Raw genomic sequence first — 22,880 nt, forward strand, 5'->3', positions numbered from 1 at the left:
CCGGATTTTGCGCTGTCGCAAGATGAGATCGTTAACAGATGGAGTAACGCTATCTACGAAAAGAGCAAAGCTCTCGACGGCAAGGAAATATATGAAAAATTATACAAATCAGATAGACACATTTCAATATCCAACTTGGTTCGATCTGAATCCGAGTTGAAGACAAAAATATACTCGGATAAAAAGAAAGCTCTGTTCAATGAGAATCAAAATAAGGTGAAAAATAATAAGCAGAATTTTGATTACGAAAATAGCAAGAGTAATAATTTCGATATGAGAAAGGATTTGAAAAACACTGACATTACTAGCTTAAGTAGAAACATGAACAATATGATCAGAACTTCGTACCAAGACAGAAGCAACGTATTAGTCATGGAGCCGTTGCTTTTTATACGGAATATGAACGAAGAACGTCTTAAAAATAAGATGATTGCATCGAAGAAAGCCCAGAGGCTTATGGTCCATGTAATAATCGGTTATACTATTTCATTTTTAATTCTATCCCTCATTTCTTTCTATGTATTGTACTTTGCATGATGACTCACAAAATATTATATGCACTGCCATTTTTTTAGATTATATTTTATCGAGTGCCATATATTTATAATGTAAAAGAGTTACATTGATTTGTATGTCTTTTAAATATTGATATAAAACTATATTTAGAGATTTTTATTAATATACTAGGATTTGTGATCATTTTGTGTGATAAATTTGATGTTGCTTTGATTTGCATCTATATCTTTTATATATCAGTTGTGCTTACAAGCTTTTATACAACTTTCAGTGAAAAATTTTCACTTGAATATTTTGAAGGCCGCTTTCTTTATTGTGTTAGCTTTAAAAAAATCGAAATACATATTTACATATGTATATGGCAAGCTATTGTTGTTATTTTTTTACTATATAATACATAAATTTATGTAATCAGAATTATAAAATGTTGTATATGGGCTAATAATAAATGTTGAGTATTTAAATATTTTTTTTATATAAAAGTGTACTTCCTTATTTCCTTAAATAGTTTTCATTTTCCTACTTTAATTTGTATAAAACACTAGCTGAACCTGGCATGCGGTGCAATGCCACAATAACGCATGCAATTCCCGTTCCCATTTGTAATTATTCAATTTTTTGTTTATTTTACCGTAACAAGGCAGGTGGAGACACATTTGAAATTATGGCGTTGCAATGCCACTTATTCCTGTTTTCCCATTCCAGTTCCCGTTTTTGGGTGATTATTTTTTTACAGAAACCATCGCGGGCATACTCACAATAACTCATGTAAGTTTCATCACCATCGGTTGAATGGTATAGGAACGCATACGTGATAGACAAACATTGATTTTTATATACATAGATAGATAAAAGATAAATATATATGTATATATATTTATCTTTTATGTATAAATACATATACACAAAAAAAAACACAATATCCCAACTACTTTAACATACATATATAGGAAAAATGTGTATATCTGCTAGTTGTTAACCGTTTGCCCACGGCCCTCTTCTATGGAAGCTTTGGATGACAAGTCTGTAGCGCGGCCGTCTTCCATAGAATTTCTGAACTTTGCACGGGATTTTGAGCCTTATTTCAACTGTTTTAAGGTTCAAAATTGGTTGAATATATTACTGAGAGTTGAATGCCATCTATTCAATTTGCTTAAAATGAATATATACCAGTCAAAATTAGTTTTTTGTGGAACCATACCGAAACCTCGTTTATGTGACGTCACGTCTGTTGAACAATGACGGCGATACGTCTCAATTGTATGAAGAATGATTATTTGACAATTAAGTCAAAACTACGGGAAATATTATGTATTTTATTGTTTAAAATAATACTTTATGTATTAATTAACATATCTGGTTACTTGAGTAAATATTAAAATTTGTATTAAAGGTCGAAAACTCGATTGCCAAATTCGCGAAAAAGGTGTCTCGTACAGGGCTTGTTCGCTATTTATTGCCTCGGGCAAAGAGTTAAGGGAAAATAAAAGCCATTATCTAGCAATGAAATTTTTATAATAATTTATATTATAAAGTTGAAAAGTATGTAATCAATAAAAGCTGGCACAATTGAAAAGAAAAATAATTAAAAAAATATAGACAGACATTCAATGAACATGTGTATTTAAGAATATATATTACACATTTAATTAGATGATTCTTTTTTAATTTTTTTCTTTTTAATAATAGGTGAATCAAAGAGACTCTTTTCAATCGAAGTTTCTGTCTCCCACATTTTTTGAGCCATCTTCATTTTCTTTGATTTAACAGTATCGTCTAATAAACCGGGAGAGCCCTTCCTCTTTTTATGTTGTTTAGTCACCGTCGTATCATGCACTTCCTCCTCCTTCACCACGGGCTCTTGGACCGTTTTATATTTTTTATGACTCTTCAAAGATCTAGTCGGAGGATTAGCTAGCCTTTCACACACAACACTCGGCAATTTAATATGTTTTTTATAATCCCCACCGAAAAGTGGATGTCGAATCTTCAAATTATCTGGAAAGGGTACAGTGGTTGTTTGCTCTTCTTCAGGTCTTACTGAAATGGCAGTTTTCATTCTTTCCCTAACAACATATTTTCCTTTTATCGTGTAATTATTTATTGTGCATGGCCTTCCAGCAGTGGCAGGTAATATCATAGTGATGTCTTGATTCGAATCTTTGTCAATGTTAACGCATTCAAGTTTCGAATTAGGTATTTTAAGTTTACTCTTGTCGTGGTCTAAGATTCTCAGTCTCACCAACGAATCTACATCGAAACGAGGGGGACATTGTATCAGCCATAGATCGTCGTTTTCCGTTATTAAGTCGGTTTGTGAGACGGGTGTTGGTCTCAAATTTGGATTTTCGTCTAAAAATTTTTTTAATACTTCTTGATCCAAAGCATTTTCACCATCTTCGATACTATTGTCTGCTGAACGTTTAAATGAATATCCATTTGAAATATCATGTCCGTTATATGTTTCATTGTAAAAAGACTCATCGACTGGTGAATCCTCTCTTTCTTTCTTGACCATTATATTTGCAGGTGTAAATTTTTCACTTGAACGAGATACTATATTTGAAGATTCTTCCTCATCACTATTTCTGAAAATTAAAAAAAATAAATTAATACATAAATATGTGCCATATCATATCCTTAAAGCTCACTGGTGACCAATCTACGATTCAGCTAAATTAAATTTCTTTCTATTTTGATTTTCTACGTAAGTACACTGGTATATTTTCAGGAAAGAATACAATAATAAGCAAAATTAAATAAAGATTTATTGTTAAAAAAAAATTAAATATGGTCTCAAATAATACTTACGAGTCTTTTTCATCATCGGAAGTCCAACCAAAACTATGTTCACCGTCAGACATGTGAGAAGCTAACAAACACGTGCCTTCCAGCTAAACGTCAAACTGACGTTTGGCCGTAACCGAAAATATGTGATTATTCGTTTTTATCATAAGCAACCAAAAAACGGCCATAGAGATTCAATTTTTAAAAACCATTTAAGCAAAAGCGCAATCAGAAAAGAGTGCAAGAGTGTAATTTTTTCGGCCCTCAATAAACTAAGGAAAATATTAACTTCATATAGAAATAAAATTCATAATTAAAAATAATAGAAATTTTATGGGGAAAAATTCAGGGCTCCATGCTAACTAGTCATTGCCCACTTGAATTTTTATTTAAAAAATACGATCCCTGTGACAATACCGAGTTCTTTTTGTGCCTTTAGTGATACTCCTGCTTGAAAAATTGTTATACAATTATTTTCCATGTTTTCGCGACGGTAAATGAATTATTTCGCATACAACGGTTGCCACAAAAATCGTGAATACTGAATATCTAGCACTCGAATTCTCGTTAGTATGATAGTTCGCGTGGGAAGCCTTCGATGGATGGAATTTTCAGGTGCCAGATGTTCCGTGATCGAGATTTTAATGAGGTGTCAGATCATTGATGTATAATACACTAGATGGGCCCAGACGTGTTATTTTGGTCGGAGATCTTGTCTTCACTAACTGAGGGGTGCGGGGGGTTTAACCACCGGGGACGTTGGGTTTTTTTCCCTACGACGCAGTGGTACCTACCTACTTACTGAGAGAAACTGTGTGGGCCCCAAAAGGGAGACAAGTATAACACGTGAGGGCGGATCTATTATATTATACATCAATGTGTCAGATCCCTTTGTGCGGAATAATCACAAAACCTTTGGCGACATAGGTACTAGCATATTCGACCAACGAACTTTTCAACCTTGAAAACAAATGTAATGTAACCTCAGTTGTATCGTACATTACATCCACCTAACATATTCAATAAAAAAATATCTCCAGTGAGTTCGTGATACATTACCTTCAACGTCGATCTCTCTTAAGAAATTAGCCAATAATTAATTGCAATGCACTTATGTATTTGTTTCTGTTGGGAACACTTTCGACACATTACTAAGCAAAGCAATTAATTATTAACTCTCACACAACGCAAATAATAATAAGAAGCAATAAAGTAATCATAACTTATGTATAATAATTTATTTGACTAATGAACCAGGCAATGCATTTCAGACAAACTCCATATTTTTAAATAAATTTAAAAATCTGACTATTGCGATAACATGTAATATTTTATATTACAGGTTTTTTTTTGTCAACATTATGTAAATATAAATATAATATGTGTAGGTACAGTACAAATACAAATTTGTTATATAAAAATCAATATTATATAAATTAGAAACTTTAAAACAATTAAAGTCATACAAATATCCAACAATGTTTACAGAAAATGCACACATTTGGATACTCTTCCAAAAGTCAAAGTGAAAACAATTTATTTTATTTTGTCAACGTCACCACAACACAATTATCATTATTCATAAAATATTTAAAATTGAACATCGGACTCAAATAATTTATAAAATATCTTTCTAATATGAAACATCATATATTAAACTTAATTATCTATAATAGTGTTGCTGAGGCGGGGGCTGGTTCGGTTGAGGAGGCCACGGCGGTTGTGGACCTCCTCCTCCGACATTAGTGGGGCCACCGTACGATTGATCATACACTCTAGGATTTGAATTATTCGAAACTATCATATTCCCAACTGGTGGAACTCCCATTTGATTGTTTTGCGATACGTAAACCGGCGGGACGGGATACACAGGCGGACCATTGGGAGGACCCGAAGCTACACCATAAAATGAAGATAATGGCACTGGCATATTGTGTCCAATTGTCGACTGGACCGTGTTGATTTGCATTGGAGGTGCAGTATTCGGCGGCATCGAATTGATCTGAGGGCTGGACATAACCGGAGGTGGTATAGTGGTCGTCTGCGGCGGATAATATCCATGAGGCGGGTAATGATAGTTCTGAGGCATGCTCATATCAGACATGTTATGTGAAGGTGGCGGAACACTGTGATTGTCTTGAATGGGAACAGTGATGAGGTTAGTCCGTCCAACTGGGGGGGCTAATTGCCGCACTGGTAAATGAGAAATTCCCTGTTGCATCGGATGACCGAGTCCATGAGATCCAGCGTTGACGGATCCGACATTGGATGCGCCCGGAGGGATGTGAGTGTTGATACTTCCAGAGTTGTGAGGTCCCATGTTTTGGGGCGGGCCTTGAAGACCAGGCGTAGATGTGTGACCCACACCATGCGAACGAGGATCAGAAGCATTGGAGAGCTGAAAAATGGAGGTAAGAATATAATAATGAACAAACATTGAAAGAGAACTTAACATATGTATATTAATACTTACGCCTAGAGGTTTAACAATGGCGATCGCTCCCTGAATGGACGACACTAACGAATTTCCGATTGAGGATTTAGTTTGTAAATCTAAATTTGTACAATTTGCTTCTGAAGACAATACGGAAGACAGTTTGTTATTGAAATCCAAGTGTGGATTCTGTTGATTTCCAGAATTCGCATTCGAACCTGCAATTCCACTCGATGACAAGTGTCTATGATTTATGTGTGCTTGTAGATCTCTCTAGAATATAAATAAATATCAAATATCAAAAACAATTTGTATATTAAGAGGAGTTTGTTTTATTCGTATAAGCGAAAAATTAACTTAAAAATCCTCCACTAAATATATTACTATTTTATTGCATTGAAAGTATGAAACTTTCATTGCAATTCTAATTTATTAAATTAACTATTGAAGTGAATTTGAAGCTTAAGAGGGCTGGACAGCAGCGCCTTGTCCATACAAACGTACTATACTTCTCCCGTCCTCAATTATGGCACTAGAGAAATTATTTTTTAATATGCTATGGATATCCACCATTGGGGTGCATCTATCGTTTTATTTTTTTGATTAATTATTTTTTATATGAGCTAGGAGCCACCAATCATCTATAAAATCGCCTCTTTTTTACATCCACGAAACGAGTCCAGCGTGCTTATTTAACGGTCGATTTAAAAAAAAATACGCCGATAGATGCACAGAAAGTATCTTTCTCATACCGATGATGAAATTTTTTTAAAAATTGGTCCAGTTTTGGAGGAGAAAATAGTAGAATACGAAACCTCGATTTTGTCAATTTAAAATACGTTTTATCTGGTCGAAGCGCAACTATCGCATTCACTCAATATATATATTGATATATATTGTCGCATTCACTCAATATATACATACACTCAATATATATATATCGAAGAAAGGAACGGTAACAAAATTAAGGTTTCGGGTGTACAGCCCTCTTAAGAAAGTAATACATATGTAACCTTCCAAAATAGACAGACTGAGAAAGTACAACTATTCATATCATAGATAGAGCTCACGCTTCATTATGTAAACTAAATAGAAAAAAAATACGATTTTAAACGCAAATTTCTCAGTAACTTGGAGAGCCGCATATGTAATAATACATAATGTATAATTAATAATTACCTGAGATAAATACGTGCGCCGGCATCCGGCATTTCCATACCGTGTTCCGGCATGAGTGCACATAAACACAGTTCCGAGACCTGTTTGTTCAACTCTATTCACCTGAATATAACAATTCAACAAATTAATATTGAAATACTTGAATAAAATATTCACATTCACACCAAAATAACAAACAAACCTTTTCTCTACATCGTGGACAGTGAGTGTGATCTGCACGAGCACATTGAAGACAAAAAACGTGCTTGCAAGGAATCTGAAATTGCATTAACAAAATATTAATAGTTAGTATAAGTTATCGTTGATATACCAAGATTAAGCAGAAAACGAACCATTCTTCCATATATAAGAATGGGTTTTTGACATGTGTCACAGCAATATATCATAGGGTTCAACACTTTTTCGCCGATCAGCGTCGCGCGATGGTTCCAATGTAACCTCAGCATGGGTTCTGGAGGTCCTCGATGCAGTGTAGTGAACACTGGCGGCTCCAACTGAGATATATCCGTAGGAACTTCCACTGAAACAACGATATACACATATAAATTGCGAGATTATACTATGAAATTAACCTGTCTTGTGCATGTTTGCTTCAAAAACTCGATTATTTTTGAACCAATAATAAATTTAGTGAGTCCTTAGAAAGTTACATGTTGAGTAATTCTTGTATTCAAATGCAATCACCAGAACATGCTCAATTTTAAATACAGTAAAACCTCGATATAACAGACAAAATCTTCGGTCATCTATCTATCGAGGATGCCGGGTTCACTTTCATAAACTTTTTTACTTTGAAAACTCGAAAAATATACAATGTACACATCCCATATATAACATCAAACTTCGCTGAACAATAACAAATAAAGCGAAGTATGGTAACGCAGGACTCACTGTTGGGATATTTAATGAATCAAATCAGTAACGAATCACTTTTTTTATGAATTGAATTAACATTCCAAATTGAAATATTTGAAATTGGTACAGCCGTCATGGCTAAGTTCTACTACATGTATATTGGGATACTATTATATATGTATGTGGATGTACATAGAGGTTAAATAATGCGTGCTCACATTTAGGAGGTTCGTTCTCGTCGTTGACATGCTGGTGATGGGTGGAGTGAGGGTCTGAGGGGTTTGGGGGGGCGTTGTTGACGGGGGGGGCGGCCTCTTCTTCGGCTTCGGAATTGGAGTCTTCGTGGTCCGGCGGTGAAGTCGCCTCTTCTTCGTCGGAAGAGACCACCTTCAGAGCCTTCTTGGCGCGCCCCCTGCCCCTCCCCCTGCCGCGGCCTCTGCCCCTGCCGCGCCCCCGACCGCGACCCCTCTTTTCCCCGTTCATCACCCCTCCTTCGCTTCGCCGCCAACCGGCTGCAACTCCCGCTAACTTGACAGCTATCAAGAGTATTGCCGGCTGAGGCCCCAGCACCTCAGAACACATCCATACTCGTACATGTTTAAAAAATATATCTGAACGAAACTTTTAATTTATACACTATTATTAATACCGTTTACTTATCTAGAGAGTGCAGAAAAAGCTTCTTCACTACTTATATATGAATGAGTATGGTAGTTCTTCTTCTTCTAAGAAGCTGTAGGACCGTTTCGTTCCTCACATGGTATTTACGCAGTGCCGGTTTTAGGAGGGGGCTTGGTCGGGCGGCGCCCGAGGGCGCCAAATAAGTTAGGGTGCCGCTCGATGCGTCAAAGGTGCTTTAAAATTTAAAATTAGAGCGCCAAAAGCCATACAAAATAGAGTCATACAAAACAAAAGCCATACAAAGGCGAATTTTTTTTCTAAGGGTGTTTAGAAAAAATTGCCCGAGGGCGCCATTGGGTGTAAGGCCGGCACTGTATTTACGCATATGCATATGATATCAATTATATCCCACTGCATTACTATTAGCAATGCTGGAATATAGATCATTGGAAACTCGAAGGGGAATTTGCTTAGTGAAACATTTTATCGGAATATTAAAAAGCCAAGTAGACAATCCACAAATTCTCGAAAAACTCCGTTTGTGAACTCCAGAATGTTCCCATATATCTCGATTGGGCTGTCTCTTCTTGCCTATTCGGGTACCTGAATGCTTCCTCCAAAACTTGACGGCATCATGTGCGATATGTCCAGTGCCGGTTTTAGGGGGGGGGGGGGGCTGGGTCGGGTGGCGCCCGAGGGCGCCAAATAAGTTGGGGCTCGATGCGTCAAAGACGCTTTAAATTTTAAAAATTAGATTATAGCGCCAAAGGTGAAATTTTTTTCTCAGGGTAGAAAAAATTGCCCAAGGGCGCCATTGGGTGTAAGGCCGGCACTGCATATGCCTTCTCAATGAAATAGCAATCAATGTTAGCCTTTTTTCATCTCACATGTGGACTTCTGTTTTAAAATGTTTAATATTGTATTATTGTTTTTTAATATTCTTTCATTGTTATTATGTTTCATTTTTATTTTTATTTTTTTCATATTATTGTATTGTTTTTTTACTATTTTTTTTTAATAAATATTGTTTACATGTTTCTACCGATAGTGGCGGCTTAGGGCAACTTATGAAATCATTATGGTCTGGATTTGATTTGAAATAAATAAATAAATTTGCCTAACAATTCAATCCAAATAAAATTAACTATATACTTTTGAAAAGTTGGATTAGTAATTTAACTGAAATTTGAGTGTAAAATATCTTAGTACATACAATTCTCTAGCCTAGTAACGTAAATGTTACACTAAAGTAATTAAATATCTTAAAGTTGTTTGCCACTTCAATTTTAAAATTAACCGCCAATTTTAAAATTAAATTAATTAACCGTCACATTACTAAATATCTTTTATAATTTCAATGAAACTCATGTTAACTATTAATCGTTAAAAATATATTAATTGAACGTCAAATGACCAACGAATGTTTCCTCTACCTTTTGTTGGCAATTCTGTTACGTGAAAATTTTTTGCAATGTGTCCGATGTAGTTTATCAAATCAAATAAAATTTCACAGAATTCACCAGATGTCGGTATATTTAATGAAATTGTTTTTAAATTTAAAAACTGATAAAGGCTTTATTTACAGTCAATAGTTTAATCTACGTAAGCATATGCATTACTATCTTAGCCGATAAGTAACACGATTAAAAAAAACGAGGTCAAGGAATCGTGCTGAAAGAAATATTTATAATAAAATCATCCGCATTACAAACTAATCTGAATTAAATTTAACGTGCATTAAATTGCACTGTGTATTTGAAACTCAATTTTTGAGGTCATAAAACCAGGAACACGTAGTATTGCCAATTTTTTTATAATTTACTAATATAGTCTAACTAATGAACTGAAAAAAAATTGTGTGCCAAATTGTAGTTAAAAACAAACAGAATTTATTGTAACATTTGCCATAGCTTTGTGTTTTCAAGAAACCGGCGTTATCCAAGAGTAAACAATGGAAGTTTTGGGCCATCAGCAGACAGTCATTTTATTTTTATCATTTAGCACTTCTTCATTGCTCACCCTCTTTAAATACTACCGAAATTATAAACATAAAACTTAAAACCATTATTCTGAAAAACATGCCCTTTAACGGTAGATTCCACTGACCGCTCAGCTAAAATTAATCAGATTAACAGTAAAATTCGGCAACAGAAAAAATATTTACGTTTTTGTATGAAGGCCCAATTCCCCCATAAAATATTCTTAAAAATCATCAATAGTTTCTGTCACAGAGATTAATAAACCAAAAGTGGGCCACGACCAAAGGACGATTCAAAATGCTATGCTACAAAGTTTTCTTTTTAAAATCATGTGTTTTCAAGCCTTTTTCTTCTATTTTTCACATAGATAGTCGAACAGCAACATTACAAGCACTTGGAGAAAGTGTTAGTAGGTGGGGGTGCTGTCATTGTCATGACTCATGACTCGTTGACATTGGTACCCACGTCTTCCAAAGATTAGAGACCAGTTTAAAACGAATAATCGTGACACTGTTATTTGTGTGATATCCAACAATTTGCAAGCCGAGAATGCAATTCGTCTGACAGTCTAAACATGTGGTTAGTGGTTAGTCTATTTAAGAGGTCAAAGCGAAATTTTCGAGTCTGACCTCAGTGGTACGATGCTACGTTACAAAACAATGTCTTCGCATAGATTACCGTAAGTGCGCTCTTGCACTAGATTTGCAACGAATAAGTGTAACTGGTTGAATTTCAAGCATCGTGTTGTTGTTTTGATATTTTATTTTAATTGAATTCAATCGTAATTTAACTGTGTGATGATTTTCAGCATGTCTGACCTTGATTCACCGCTCGAACGTCCCAAATAAATTGATTTGAACCAATTTAAACCGTAGATCTTAAATGCGATGGACTAATTTGTCTGACGGCACACTCGTTCGATAGCGTTAGGTCACATTGATAGCTGTCTGTATGACTAAAAAAGTATTATATTACAAAATAATAAAAAAATGAACTGCCGTCGCGATGACGTACACTACTCAGGATCGTTCGAAGCCATTGTGATAGAAACACATTAATGTAGATAGACCCACTCTGCTAGAGCTGTCAATTTAACAGCATTCGTGCAACAGCATTCACAAAAATTGGTTCACTTTTTTCAATTACTATTGTCCTACAAAGCAAGAGAGCAAAAAAAAGGTTGACAATAGTGAACCATGATTAGTGCATAAAAGCATCCTCGACACCGATCTCCGTTTATAATACATGATATCATATATATAATATCGCTATTCTGTGTGTCTGTGTATCTGAGATAACGCTCGCCATACTATAAGGGTGAAATCACACAGTAAGGAACGCGGCACGTGGTTTTTTTTTAAATACTTTTAAACACGCGAAAAAATGAAGCATGCCTTGTACATATTCATGGCACGCCCAGCACACACCGTCCCAAAATCACCCCCTGGAGTGTTTTCGGTAAAATGTTATCCTTGCATTATTTGAAGAAATGTAAAAGAACCCCCACAGCGGGGAGTCAATCACACGACGTACCGTTCTTCCCTGTGTGATTTCGCCCTTGCCGTGCGTGGTATTTTTCGCACCGAATTTTTAATTTGAAAAAATAGTAAATTTATGGTCTTTTTATTTTCTATTTGTTTGATTTATATGCATTTTTATTTTAAATTATGTGTGATTTCGCCCTAATAGTCGTTTCGATTCGACATACATATGTACGTCACAGCTAAAACAATGCCAACAAAACGTACAAATATAATAACAAAAGAAAAAACTTCCATATATGTATATATATATATTGTTTTGCTACCAATGTTTCCTCTAGGTTAATAGATGGCGCTAAATTTATCCATCGATTGAAAATTTATTTAATGAATTAATGAATTAATTAATTTTTCTATTGGTGGTTTATATTGTTTATATGTAGGTAGGTAGTTTTTATCATTTTTTTTCATATTAAGCAATTAAATATAAATATTAAATTAAATATATTTAAAAGCTATTTGAAAAAAATTCGACTGCGTGCGGATCAAACACAGACCGACACATTTCTTTCTTTTTTTTTTAATAACTTAATATGTCAATACCCATGAGATGATATTTCATCGGGTACAACACTAATATTTATATGTACAATATACATATGTAAGTGCATAGCATGTATTCGAAACATTTTTTGTTGAAGGAAACGCTGTTACAAAAATTGGATAACATCACTTCTTAAGTTACATATATCACATGACTTATCTGATAACATACATATGTATATACATATGTACATATATGAATATGAGATCCTCCAAAGAACATAAAAAATGCCAAAAATAAGGGACTGAATATCTTCAGTTTGAAGTCGTAGTGATGGTAGTATAATCGCTATATAAAAACCCCTTTCATCCAAACTTGTATTTGTATAAAAAAAAAACAGACTTTAACAACGTCGCAAGTTCCCCAAATTCTTAGAACACGCAGGTGTATCGTTTAGTAGTTTAGTTCACTTTGAGCCAGATGTAAACCAAAAAAATAAAAGTTTAAACATAGACAATCTTGAATTGGAATGAGCTTATTACGCCGTTGGCTCTCATTTGAAAGCGGTGGCACAAATTGATCAATGGAGTACGAGCCCATTTAGCTGTGATTCAACTCTTGAAATCCGGACAAAGGAACTTGGGGCCTCTGTTTGTGTAGATTGCATCACATTTTCGAGATCGGTAACTGTGCACTTTCACAAAGAATCACAAAGGTGCGCCCTTTTGCAAAAACCTATCAAGGATCCGTAGATTTTATCTGCAGTATTAGAATCGAAAAGGAATGGATCCGAGCTTGCGTTTTATCCGGTAGTATTATAAAATCTACATATGTACATAAGGTCGTAAGATTTAAATTCGTATTTACAAATACATACATAGTGAATTCTCCGGTCAAAGAATATCTCAAAGAAATTAACGTCACATACACATTATCTGCAAAAAGTGACGTGCGTTTCAAAATCCATTTTAAAATATGCGCAGTTAATCAGTAAACATACTTTTTTATCTGTTATTTGGTTTCTTTCGGTTCAGATTTGTGGTATTTCCTAACACATATATTGTTTTTAAGCTTCAAAGGTAACGAATTACTTGGTGACACTGTAGCGCTAATGTTTCTCAAGATACAACGATGCCCAAAAACGAGCGATTTGTCCGACAATTTATTATTCATAGACTTGTATTTAATGACAAATTATACGGTAGGTAATAAGCAGTGGGTCTTTCAACGACTTCAAATATTATTAATCATTAAAACAGATGTTTAATTGGTTAATTGAAAATCTTCAATTAAAATTGCAATTAGCAGAAAAATCAGCAAGAATTTTAAGTTCCTTATGTAAAAAAAAGAGGACACCCATAAGGGGAGGTACCATTTCCAGTCAACCAAAAAATTTAAAAAAAAATTGCGTCGTGTCGATAAGAATTTCAGTAACCGATACTAAGTTTCAGTTCGATAGGACTAACGGTGTTCAAAAAATGCCCCAAAATACACAGACATATAGACACACACACACACATTTTTTCTAGATCATGAAAACGTGATCAGTAATCGATTCTGAGTTCGAATCAGTCAAAATCTCGAGTTCGAATTTTCGCATGATCACAATACTTCATATATTGTTACTACGTACCAAGATAAAGTAAAAATCTTTAGACGTTTGTTTATGTAAACAGTAAAAAGCCTTTAGAAAATCCAAAATTCTAAAATTCTTTCATTGAAATTGTTTCCTATCTCTGGTTTGTATACATTAAATTTTATTGTTGTAAGAATTGCGTAGCAGTCGGTTTGAAGAGATTCGTTGAATAACAATCATAATAATGGCTCTGTGCTGTTTTATTTTTGACCAAATTTTATTTTGCGTTTCTAGGAGTGCCATCTCCATGTATTTTTTGGCCGCTTTGTCCACGACGTTCATATCATAGTTCAAATAGTCTTCAAAGTGGCGTAAATTTTTATAAAAATACCTATATTTAACATATTACATACATATTATGTATTATAACAAATAGATATGCAAATATGCAATGTATAAATGACCCAGGAGGATTAAAAGGGTCTTTTATTTCCTATCTGAACGACAAATCAAAACGAATCGAACTATTATATTTCCTGATATGTTATAATATTTTATTAAATAATAAAACTATTAAAAACCTTGTTAAAATGGTCACAGTGCAAAAATAATCTGTGGAATTTTGTGAGTGAAAACAAACCCTATGTTGACTATTATTATTAATGTGGTTGTTTGACAATTATATATACATATCACGGCTGTGGAGAGGGGAGGGGGAGACGGTGGGGGTGCCAAATAATACATTATATAAAATTTACAAATTTATAAATGAAATATGCCCTAATCCTAATTTTCCGCGAATTCTAGAGGTTAAAAGCAGCATATATTTTTTTTAATAAACGCTTTGAGGGGGTGTGTGTCTATGTTTCAGCCCCCCCTTAAGATTCAACAATCTAATGGTATAATTTTGAAAAAGAATATACATACATACATATATTTACGTTAATATGTACATATTTGTTTGTTAGTTTTTTCGATATACAAATTACAGATTTCAATTTAGGACTACCTAATTTGGTATACTATCTCACAATCCATACTTAGTTATTAAGTGATATCATAGATTTTTTTCGAAAAAATATCATTACTTTTTTTTGTATCAACTTTCATTCGTCCGAGCAACGCCGTGCAATTTATTTATTTTTTTAATAATAAAAAATAAAAGAAGTCATTACGTAATTACATATACTACATTATATTAGTGTTGTACCTGTTGATATCAACGGGTGGTTTCGAAAAGGAATTGATACACGAATTAAATTAAAGTTATATGTTATAAATAAATATAATGTTAGGTAATTAATAGGCGCGAGCGCACGTATTAATAGAAAAAGTTGAGAATGCGCATTACACACTCGTCGATCCAACCCATTCACCCGTTCGAAATGATGAATGAACGTATGTGTGTACCCTTCCGCGCAGCGCATCTAAAATCCCCATACTTGTCCGTGCGCCCGCCACATACATACCCATATACACACATTGCGTCCGTTTTTATAAATATTATTATTATATAATCAACAGATATATGTACATATGTATATAAATTTATAATATTATTATAAACTTGAAATTAAATTCAATTAATAGTGACAAATGAGAGTAGTAGGCCAATCGGGTAGGAATCGTTTCAACAATGATATCAGAAACGATCGACCTGGAGTCACATACTCGTACATAGCCAACATCCAAGATCTAGCCAACAACACTGGATCAGAGATCGAACCCGTGACCCGTCAGCTGTTAGCATCATATGTATCCGTATCCGTTACGTATCCGTATTTTTACTGTTTTTTACTTTTTATTCAATTTAAACTATTTATATATTTGATTTTTCAATTTTTTTTAATTCTCAATTTTTCAATTTTTAATTTTTATGTACAATTTTTTTAATGTTTTATTTTATTTGTTTTTCTATTATTGTTGTTTTATTTTTTCTTATGTTTTTGATCTTTTATGTATTGTCTGGCCACAGTATCATATTGGGGTGACCTGTAAAGACACTGTGGTATACTTGTATATTAAAATAAATAAATAAATATGCTAACCATTGAGCTACGTTGCTGTTTATTTGACCACTAGTGTTCTGCCCGTTGTTTTCAACGGGTGGTTTCGGAAAGGAATGATACACAAATTAAAATAATGTTATACAGTGTAAGGTAATTTATAGGCGCGCTCGCGCACATAATGTAAGGGCCGCACCGCTCAACTCGCGAACAACTTGGTTGAGGGCTATCAGACCAATGCATGCAGGTAGATGGGACATGCCACACCCGTCAACTTGTTTGTCGCACACATTTCCATACATTTTTTCGTGTCGCGCGACTAGTCGGCCGACAAAGTTGCACGGTGCGGCCCGGCCCTTAATCGTCATAATAAGAAGAGTCTAGTAAAAAGTGCGCGAATCACACATTCACCAATCGACCCCGTTCGAAATGAGGAATGAAGTGTGTGTGTGTGTGTGTGTGTGTGTGTGTGTGTGTGTGCGTGTGTGTGTGTGTGCGTGCGTGCGTGCGTGCGTGCGTGCGTGCGTGCGTGCGTGCGTGCGTGCGTGTGTGTGTGTGTGTGTGTCACCCATCGCTCAACCCGACGTCACATGACGTGACACCCCCCCCACTTCCCCGCTACCACGTTTCTTACGGCGAGCGTTATCTCAAACAGACAGACACACGGACGGAATAGCGATATTATATGTACATATATATGATTTCACACCAAAATTAAGTGGGATACGTTTGAACAAAAACTCTAACGTACACTAACAATGGTACGAAACTCCATGGTGCCTTTTGAAATATGCAAGATTCAACCAAACCAAAAATAGGCCAGACCCCCGATTTAAAAAAAGTGTCATGCAGCACTCTTTCTCTCGGTTGGACCGCCCCAAAAAAAAATCCTGCGCGCGCCCATGCATACCGATTTTCTTCACGCATAGTAATTTATTGTGAACTCACAATAAAACAAAAGACAGCTTAGGAAATGCATTGTGGTCAATTTGTTGCTTGAAACGGTAAAATCTTCTAGTCACATTTGCCATTGACGCACATATAATGTTAAAGTGCGCAGTACCGGCGACCGCAAGCTGACTCGAGGACGCCGGGTGTGCTGTGTGTTTGTTTACTAACACCAGAACCGATTGGCCTTCGACGGGAGCAAGATGGACTAAAAGCTCCAGGAGCATAATGGACTAACACCAATTCACGACTTTTCAAAACGAGATATAATGCTGATGAAAAGAATAGCATTTTTGAGTGCCTACTCGCAGGGGTCAGCCGCTCTCTGCCCCTCAATTGATAGATCGTACGGAACCAAGCTTACTATCATCGCTGTATAGTTTTGAAACATCCAAAAGTACTTTTAGATTATACGCATTGAAGTATAATGTATAGAATAGTCATTCCTAACAAAAGTATCGCTTAAAAGCGAGCCATCGAAGAGAGAGACGGAAAGTCAGAAGAGAGACAAAAGAGTGAGGAAAAAAAATTCGTGGAAGTGATCGTCCCTTACAACAACTGGACAAAACAGCTGACATCTCCGGGCACACGGATTTTTTGTGGCAACATTTTTAGGGGCTGAGAGCAATTCTATGCATACTACTTCAATGTAGATAAAGTAATAATTAGAGGTAGGATAGTCACAGTGCTATCCATTGTTCGGCAAACCTTTAACAATGCATTTACAACCTTTGAACAATACACGGCCCCCTCAGGCTCCGGTGACTAGTAATAATAACTGTTTTTCAATGAGTGAGGATGGTCCGAACATCTAGCACGTGCACATACAGATGTTCGGACTTTGTCGAACTAATACTACCACACAATTTCACTAGTAGAGCCTATTTCAAAGAGATCCTACTGTTACAGAGATCCTACTGCAACTGAGAAAAACAGCCGAAATCTCCGTCTGCACGGAGTTTTAGTAGTAACATTTTTGGAAACTGAGAGCGCTTCTACCCATTCTACTTCAATGATTATACGGTATTTTGTATACAATTGTATCATGAATGGGTGTGCCTCTACCGACGAGATGAATGTGCTGGGTGGGCGGACTGCGACTCTATTAGCTATGTAGCGGGTTTGCGTGTTGTGTCTACTTCTTGTTTTCAAAACAAAAAATAACAATTAAATTATTGAAACATGTTTTCTCCAATGAACTCACACTGTGAGTATAAGAAAAGCTATGTCTATTCAATCGCACGTATCGTTAATCTTAACGACAGTTTGAAATATACAGTAGCACTGACCAAGTATTAAATTCACAAATACATTCTCTGGTTAATATATAATATGTGTCGGTATATATAATATATTGTTATATACATACAGGGCTTTTTTTCCCCATGTAACGCGGTGGAACGGCGTTCCGGCACCTTTTTGTTTCAGCATTTTTTTATGTTTCAAACGAATATTCTATATAATATAATTTAAATATAATCTTTTCCAATAAAAAACAAGAAGTAAGTTCCGGCACCTCTTTTTTTCAAAAAAAAGTCCTGTATTCATACATACTTATGTATATTTTATTTATTTATTTTACATACATGTATACATACAAATATCCGAGTCTGGCCAGCAGCATTACAGATAATATACTCTTAATATAAATTCTTTTCAATCGAGGTCAACTCACGGGATTGAACCCGGCGCCTCTCGCTGATAGGCAAAAGCCTAACCACCGAGCCATGCAGGGTGGACGAGAGGGGGGGGGGAGAGGCTGGGGTAAAGTTCCAGGGCCTGGACTATTCGAGGGGCCCCGTGTCGGAACGTTCGACTGACTGATATTGTTATTTTATATTATTTTACATAAAAATACATATATTAATTTAATGCTAAATGTTTATTATTTTTCGATCCACGCATTCTTTGTGTCCATGTGAAATTGTACTTGTTATATCATACGTTCTTATTGAAAAAAATAACAACCAACATATATGTAGGTATAATAATAATAATATACATATATAAAAACAGACGCGATGTTCGAATGTATGTGGGTATGTGCCAGACCGTGGACACACAGCCAATCAAAGTCAAGTGGTCGAGGAGATGCGGCGAAGCATGGTAGCAGGGAAGTGGGGGGGGGGGCGTGTGGAGCCAGAGAAATGTTATAATAATAGAAGCGTCTTTACCAATACATTTCTTGTGTCAATAACTACAGATGCACGCACGGAATAGAACCGGGGTCATCACATATTCACTACAGAAATAAAAGTTTTATTTTGATATAAATTTATTTACAATTTGAGCATATGGCGGTGTTGGGCATTGGTAGCCAATCCGTTCTTTTCTCAATTGGCGGATTATTTTTATCCACTTTTTTGTCTTTGGGAACTCTTAAATTAACGTGTAATGTATAGTTTCAACAAAAATATGTATAATATAAAATGAACGATGTTTATATAATTATTAAACTTAAATAATTGGTTATTAATATAATTGAGTATTCGGTGCCAACAAGAGAAATGTTTTTACATTTATTTACAATTTTTTTTTTTAGTGCCACCCCTGAAATTGTATGTATACTGCATGCAGTCGCCATGACACTTTTAAAAACTGTCAAACCACGATGTTAATTGAATAATATGTTACTTGAATGATTAATTTATTGTATCTGTACTAAAATGTATCCCATGTTGTTTATTGTGTGTTTTTTTAACGATGCACTTGCCCATCTTGCGAGTAAAATTAACAAACAATCAGACATACGTCGAGCACTAAGTCTCCACAGACCTTTGCCACTTGACAAAATACGAAGCCTAACGCCACTTCTATTATTATAAAATTTCTGTGTGGAGCGTCATGTGACGTTAGGCCGAGCGACAACAGGCATGTGCGAAGTCAGGTCGAGCGACGGGTGAAAAACCATACTTTTTTACTCTCTTGCTTTGAACACTTATGGAGCGGTCTATTGTTATTTGAAAAGCATCCGCGCATTGCCGATATCTGCATATAATAATATTATAGCCCACATCTCCTGAATCTGTATATAAGTCACGAGTCATAGGAAACTCGCCATAAGTATGAAACTCATAATGTGTATCATAAAAATAATCATAAAGATAATCATAATGTGTATCATCACGCTAATCATTAACAGAAATCATTTTTCACATGCGGTAATCTTAAATACATTAAATTTAGTGTTGTTTTCATATTTACAATAAAATGTACATTGTATGTACATATGTACATACTCACGTGTTGACACGTGCTATTTTTATCCGTTACAATAACAACTATTGCACGCATTTTTGCATTTTAATGAGAGCAAAGCGTAAATAAGTGTATAAACCGGCATGATTTGCATTTTGAAAGTGACATTCCCATTTAAAAACCCAAAACAGAAATTAAAATTTTGTAAAAAGTACACCGTCATTCGATTTCATTAAATATTTTGATAAGATTTTATTTAAATTTCCGAATGGAAAATCAATATCTTAAGTACATATTTTAAACATGTGACAAACTTTGGAACAATGGAAAAACTTTTCCATTTCTTTTTATTATCTTAGTCTTCGTGAGAAAAGGCACGTACATATTTCATTCAACGAAGGCTGCCAAGATGTATTCTTGAACTAATGGAATGATTTCCTTGCCATTGCTAACCTTCTGTTTCTTAGACAGTTTTTTTAATAAATGTCATTGTCATGAAAAAATGTTAAATAGGTAGATACATAGATATCAAGGTAGCCGACGTATCAGTATGGATAGCTGTAGAGAATTTGGTTGTTTTTTTTACCAATGCTTTAAATTGTGCAAGTTTATGTTATTGTATTCATAACTGTCAGATATGTATAAACATCGTCGTCCAAGGACAACCGTTAAATATAGACAGTCAAAACATTAATACAATCTGGGCGACGCTGGGTATATTTGACAACTCTCCAGATCATCAATCTATTGATGTTGATGATCTGGATGATCTGGATGATTTGATGAAATATGCTATGGGGGGAGGGGGGGTGGTTGGAGTGTAACGAAGGAATTGTTGGAGACACGACTTTTTAACCACTTACGCCACGCGTTTGTAGAAACCAATTCGTCATGTGTTTTATGTCAACCCTTGACACTACCACTTGAATATATCACAAACTAATGAAAAATATTGACATTTTTCAATTTCATTAGGATATTTTTAGATGTCACTGTGAAGAAACCAAAATTAATTTCGAGTCATAGCCTTAAATACGAAGGAGCTCGCACCGGTGCGCTTATGGCGATGAAGTGGTTAATATGACGAGCGGGAAGGAAGTAAAGTAGCTCCACCAACATAGTCAAATCGGTCCCGACTCACAGGACGGTGACCCAAACTCGACTATGTCGTGGGGCTCCTACAATGGGGTCTACCTCACGGAACCGAAAGTGAAAATTTTGAAAAAAGCTGATATCGGAAGGCAAAGATCGAAAATCGATAGATCAAAAAAAAGTATGCATGGTAAACGGTACTATGTATAATATTATAATATACATATATAATATTTTCGACTTTTTCACGGTCACCCTACTATACCATTCATAGATAGTACCGTTTACCATGCATAATGTACATTCTTTTCGATCTTTGCTTTTCTATCTTTCGGCTTTCGACTTTCGATGCAGTGACCCAGACCCGTAGTACGAATTTTTTTTTAACACAAGCATATTTTTAACACAAGCATATTTTTTTAACACAAGCACAAGAACTTTTATTCTTTTTTTTTAACACAAGCATATTAAGAGGCCGTACACCCGAAACCTTAATTTTGTTACCGTTCCTTTCTTCGATATATATATTGAGTGTATGTATATATTGAGTGAATGCGACAATATATATCAACATATGTATTGAGTGAATGCGACAGTTGCGCTTCGACCAGATAAAACGTATTTTAAATTGACAAAATCGAGGTTTCGTATTCTACTATTTTCTCCTCCAAAACTGGACCAATTTTTATAAAAATTTCATCATCGGTATGAGAAAGATACTTTCTGTGCATCTATCGGCGTATTTTTTTTTAAATCGACCGTTAAATAAGCACGCTGGACTCGTTTCGTGGGTGTAAAAAAGAGGTGATTTTATAGATGTTTGGCGGCTCCTAGCTCATATAAAAAATAATTAATCAAAAAAATAAAACGATAGATGCACCCCAATGGTGGATATCCATAGCATATTAAAAAATAATTTCTCTAGTGCCATAATTGAGGAAGGGAGAAGTATAGTATGTTTGTAACAAGTTTGAGAAGTATAGTATGTTTGTTTGTACAAGGCGCTGCTGTCCAGCACTCTTAACATCAATCAAATGTTGGTGCACTGATTCAAGACAAGTAAGTTTAAAGGTAGATATTGTAAACTCATCAATGACGTTGAGAATTAGCTATTATGAGGAAATGTTGACAGTTCCTTAAGTCTCGTAATAGCCGTGTTTATAAACAGTAGTTTTTACACAATTTTTAAATCCAGTTTATTTACAGAAAAATTCCGCGTAGTTTTTTTTATCTAGATATTGTTTATGCACATTTCACTGTTTTTATCAGCAAATATGTAAGGCCATAACTGTATAATACATAAACAGTTCTAAAAATAAATTAGTAAATTGGCAATAAATAAAACACAATGATATCTAAAACGACTTTATTATAGACTTTGACTCAATATTTAATTTATTTCATTTAAAATGCTATTATATATATTTTGCATATTATGTACATATGTACATATGTATGTAATAGGCAATGTTGAATGATATCAACAATCGCAGACAATTTCATCACAAGACCGGTTTTTTATACCCCTTTTTGTATGTCCATTTTTTTTTTGAATTATTTTTGCAAACTTTGTTGTCATTCTCTGAGAACGTGGCCTTGACCAGAAAATATATTGCGAACGTTGACAGATAATGCGCAAAAAATATTCTTCCTGAAAACCACGA

At 34.9% G+C, this 22,880-nt stretch overlaps 3 protein-coding genes across 3 annotated transcripts in view; 1 reads left to right on the plus strand and 2 right to left on the minus strand.

The window, feature by feature from the left end:
* LOC143910569 (caspase-3-like) overlaps positions 1 to 22,880 on the plus strand; it is a 427,954-nt gene that overhangs the window by 292,096 nt on the left and 112,978 nt on the right. The window lies entirely within an intron of this gene.
* On the minus strand, positions 2,014 to 3,447 carry LOC143910330 (uncharacterized). Its single transcript, XM_077428760.1, has 2 exons — positions 3,328 to 3,447; positions 2,014 to 3,104 (listed from the first exon to the last, which is right to left on the minus strand). The coding sequence occupies exons 1-2, from the start codon at positions 3,378 to 3,380 to the stop codon at positions 2,162 to 2,164; spliced, it is 996 nt and encodes a 331-aa protein (XP_077284886.1). The 5' UTR covers positions 3,381 to 3,447; the 3' UTR covers positions 2,014 to 2,161.
* Hakai (E3 ubiquitin-protein ligase Hakai) lies at positions 4,513 to 9,154 on the minus strand. The gene is made up of 6 exons (XM_077429094.1): positions 7,990 to 9,154; positions 7,249 to 7,436; positions 7,098 to 7,172; positions 6,917 to 7,018; positions 5,777 to 6,010; positions 4,513 to 5,701 (listed from the first exon to the last, which is right to left on the minus strand). The coding sequence occupies exons 1-6, from the start codon at positions 8,351 to 8,353 to the stop codon at positions 4,967 to 4,969; spliced, it is 1,698 nt and encodes a 565-aa protein (XP_077285220.1). The 5' UTR covers positions 8,354 to 9,154; the 3' UTR covers positions 4,513 to 4,966.

This window comes from Arctopsyche grandis, chromosome 4 (assembly GCF_051622035.1).
Source record: "Arctopsyche grandis isolate Sample6627 chromosome 4, ASM5162203v2, whole genome shotgun sequence".
NCBI lineage: Eukaryota > Metazoa > Arthropoda > Insecta > Trichoptera > Hydropsychidae > Arctopsyche > Arctopsyche grandis.

What these genes read in the sequence shown, in the direction of transcription:
- LOC143910330 (XM_077428760.1), bottom strand. Translation starts at nt 3,380, where the DNA reads ATGTCTGACGGTGAACATAGTTTTGGTTGGACTTCCGATGATGAAAAA. An exon ending in TCCGATGATGAAAAAGACTC is followed by an intron (nt 3,105 to 3,327) that starts GTAAGTATTATT and finishes TTTAATTTTCAG; the next exon opens with AAATAGTGATGAGGAAGAAT.
- Hakai (XM_077429094.1), bottom strand. Translation starts at nt 8,353, where the DNA reads ATGTGTTCTGAGGTGCTGGGGCCTCAGCCGGCAATACTCTTGATAGCT. An exon ending in CGAGAACGAACCTCCTAAAT is followed by an intron (nt 7,437 to 7,989) that starts GTGAGCACGCAT and finishes TCGTTGTTTCAG; the next exon opens with TGGAAGTTCCTACGGATATA. An exon ending in GGCGCACGTATTTATCTCAG is followed by an intron (nt 6,011 to 6,916) that starts GTAATTATTAAT and finishes TTTATATTCTAG; the next exon opens with AGAGATCTACAAGCACACAT.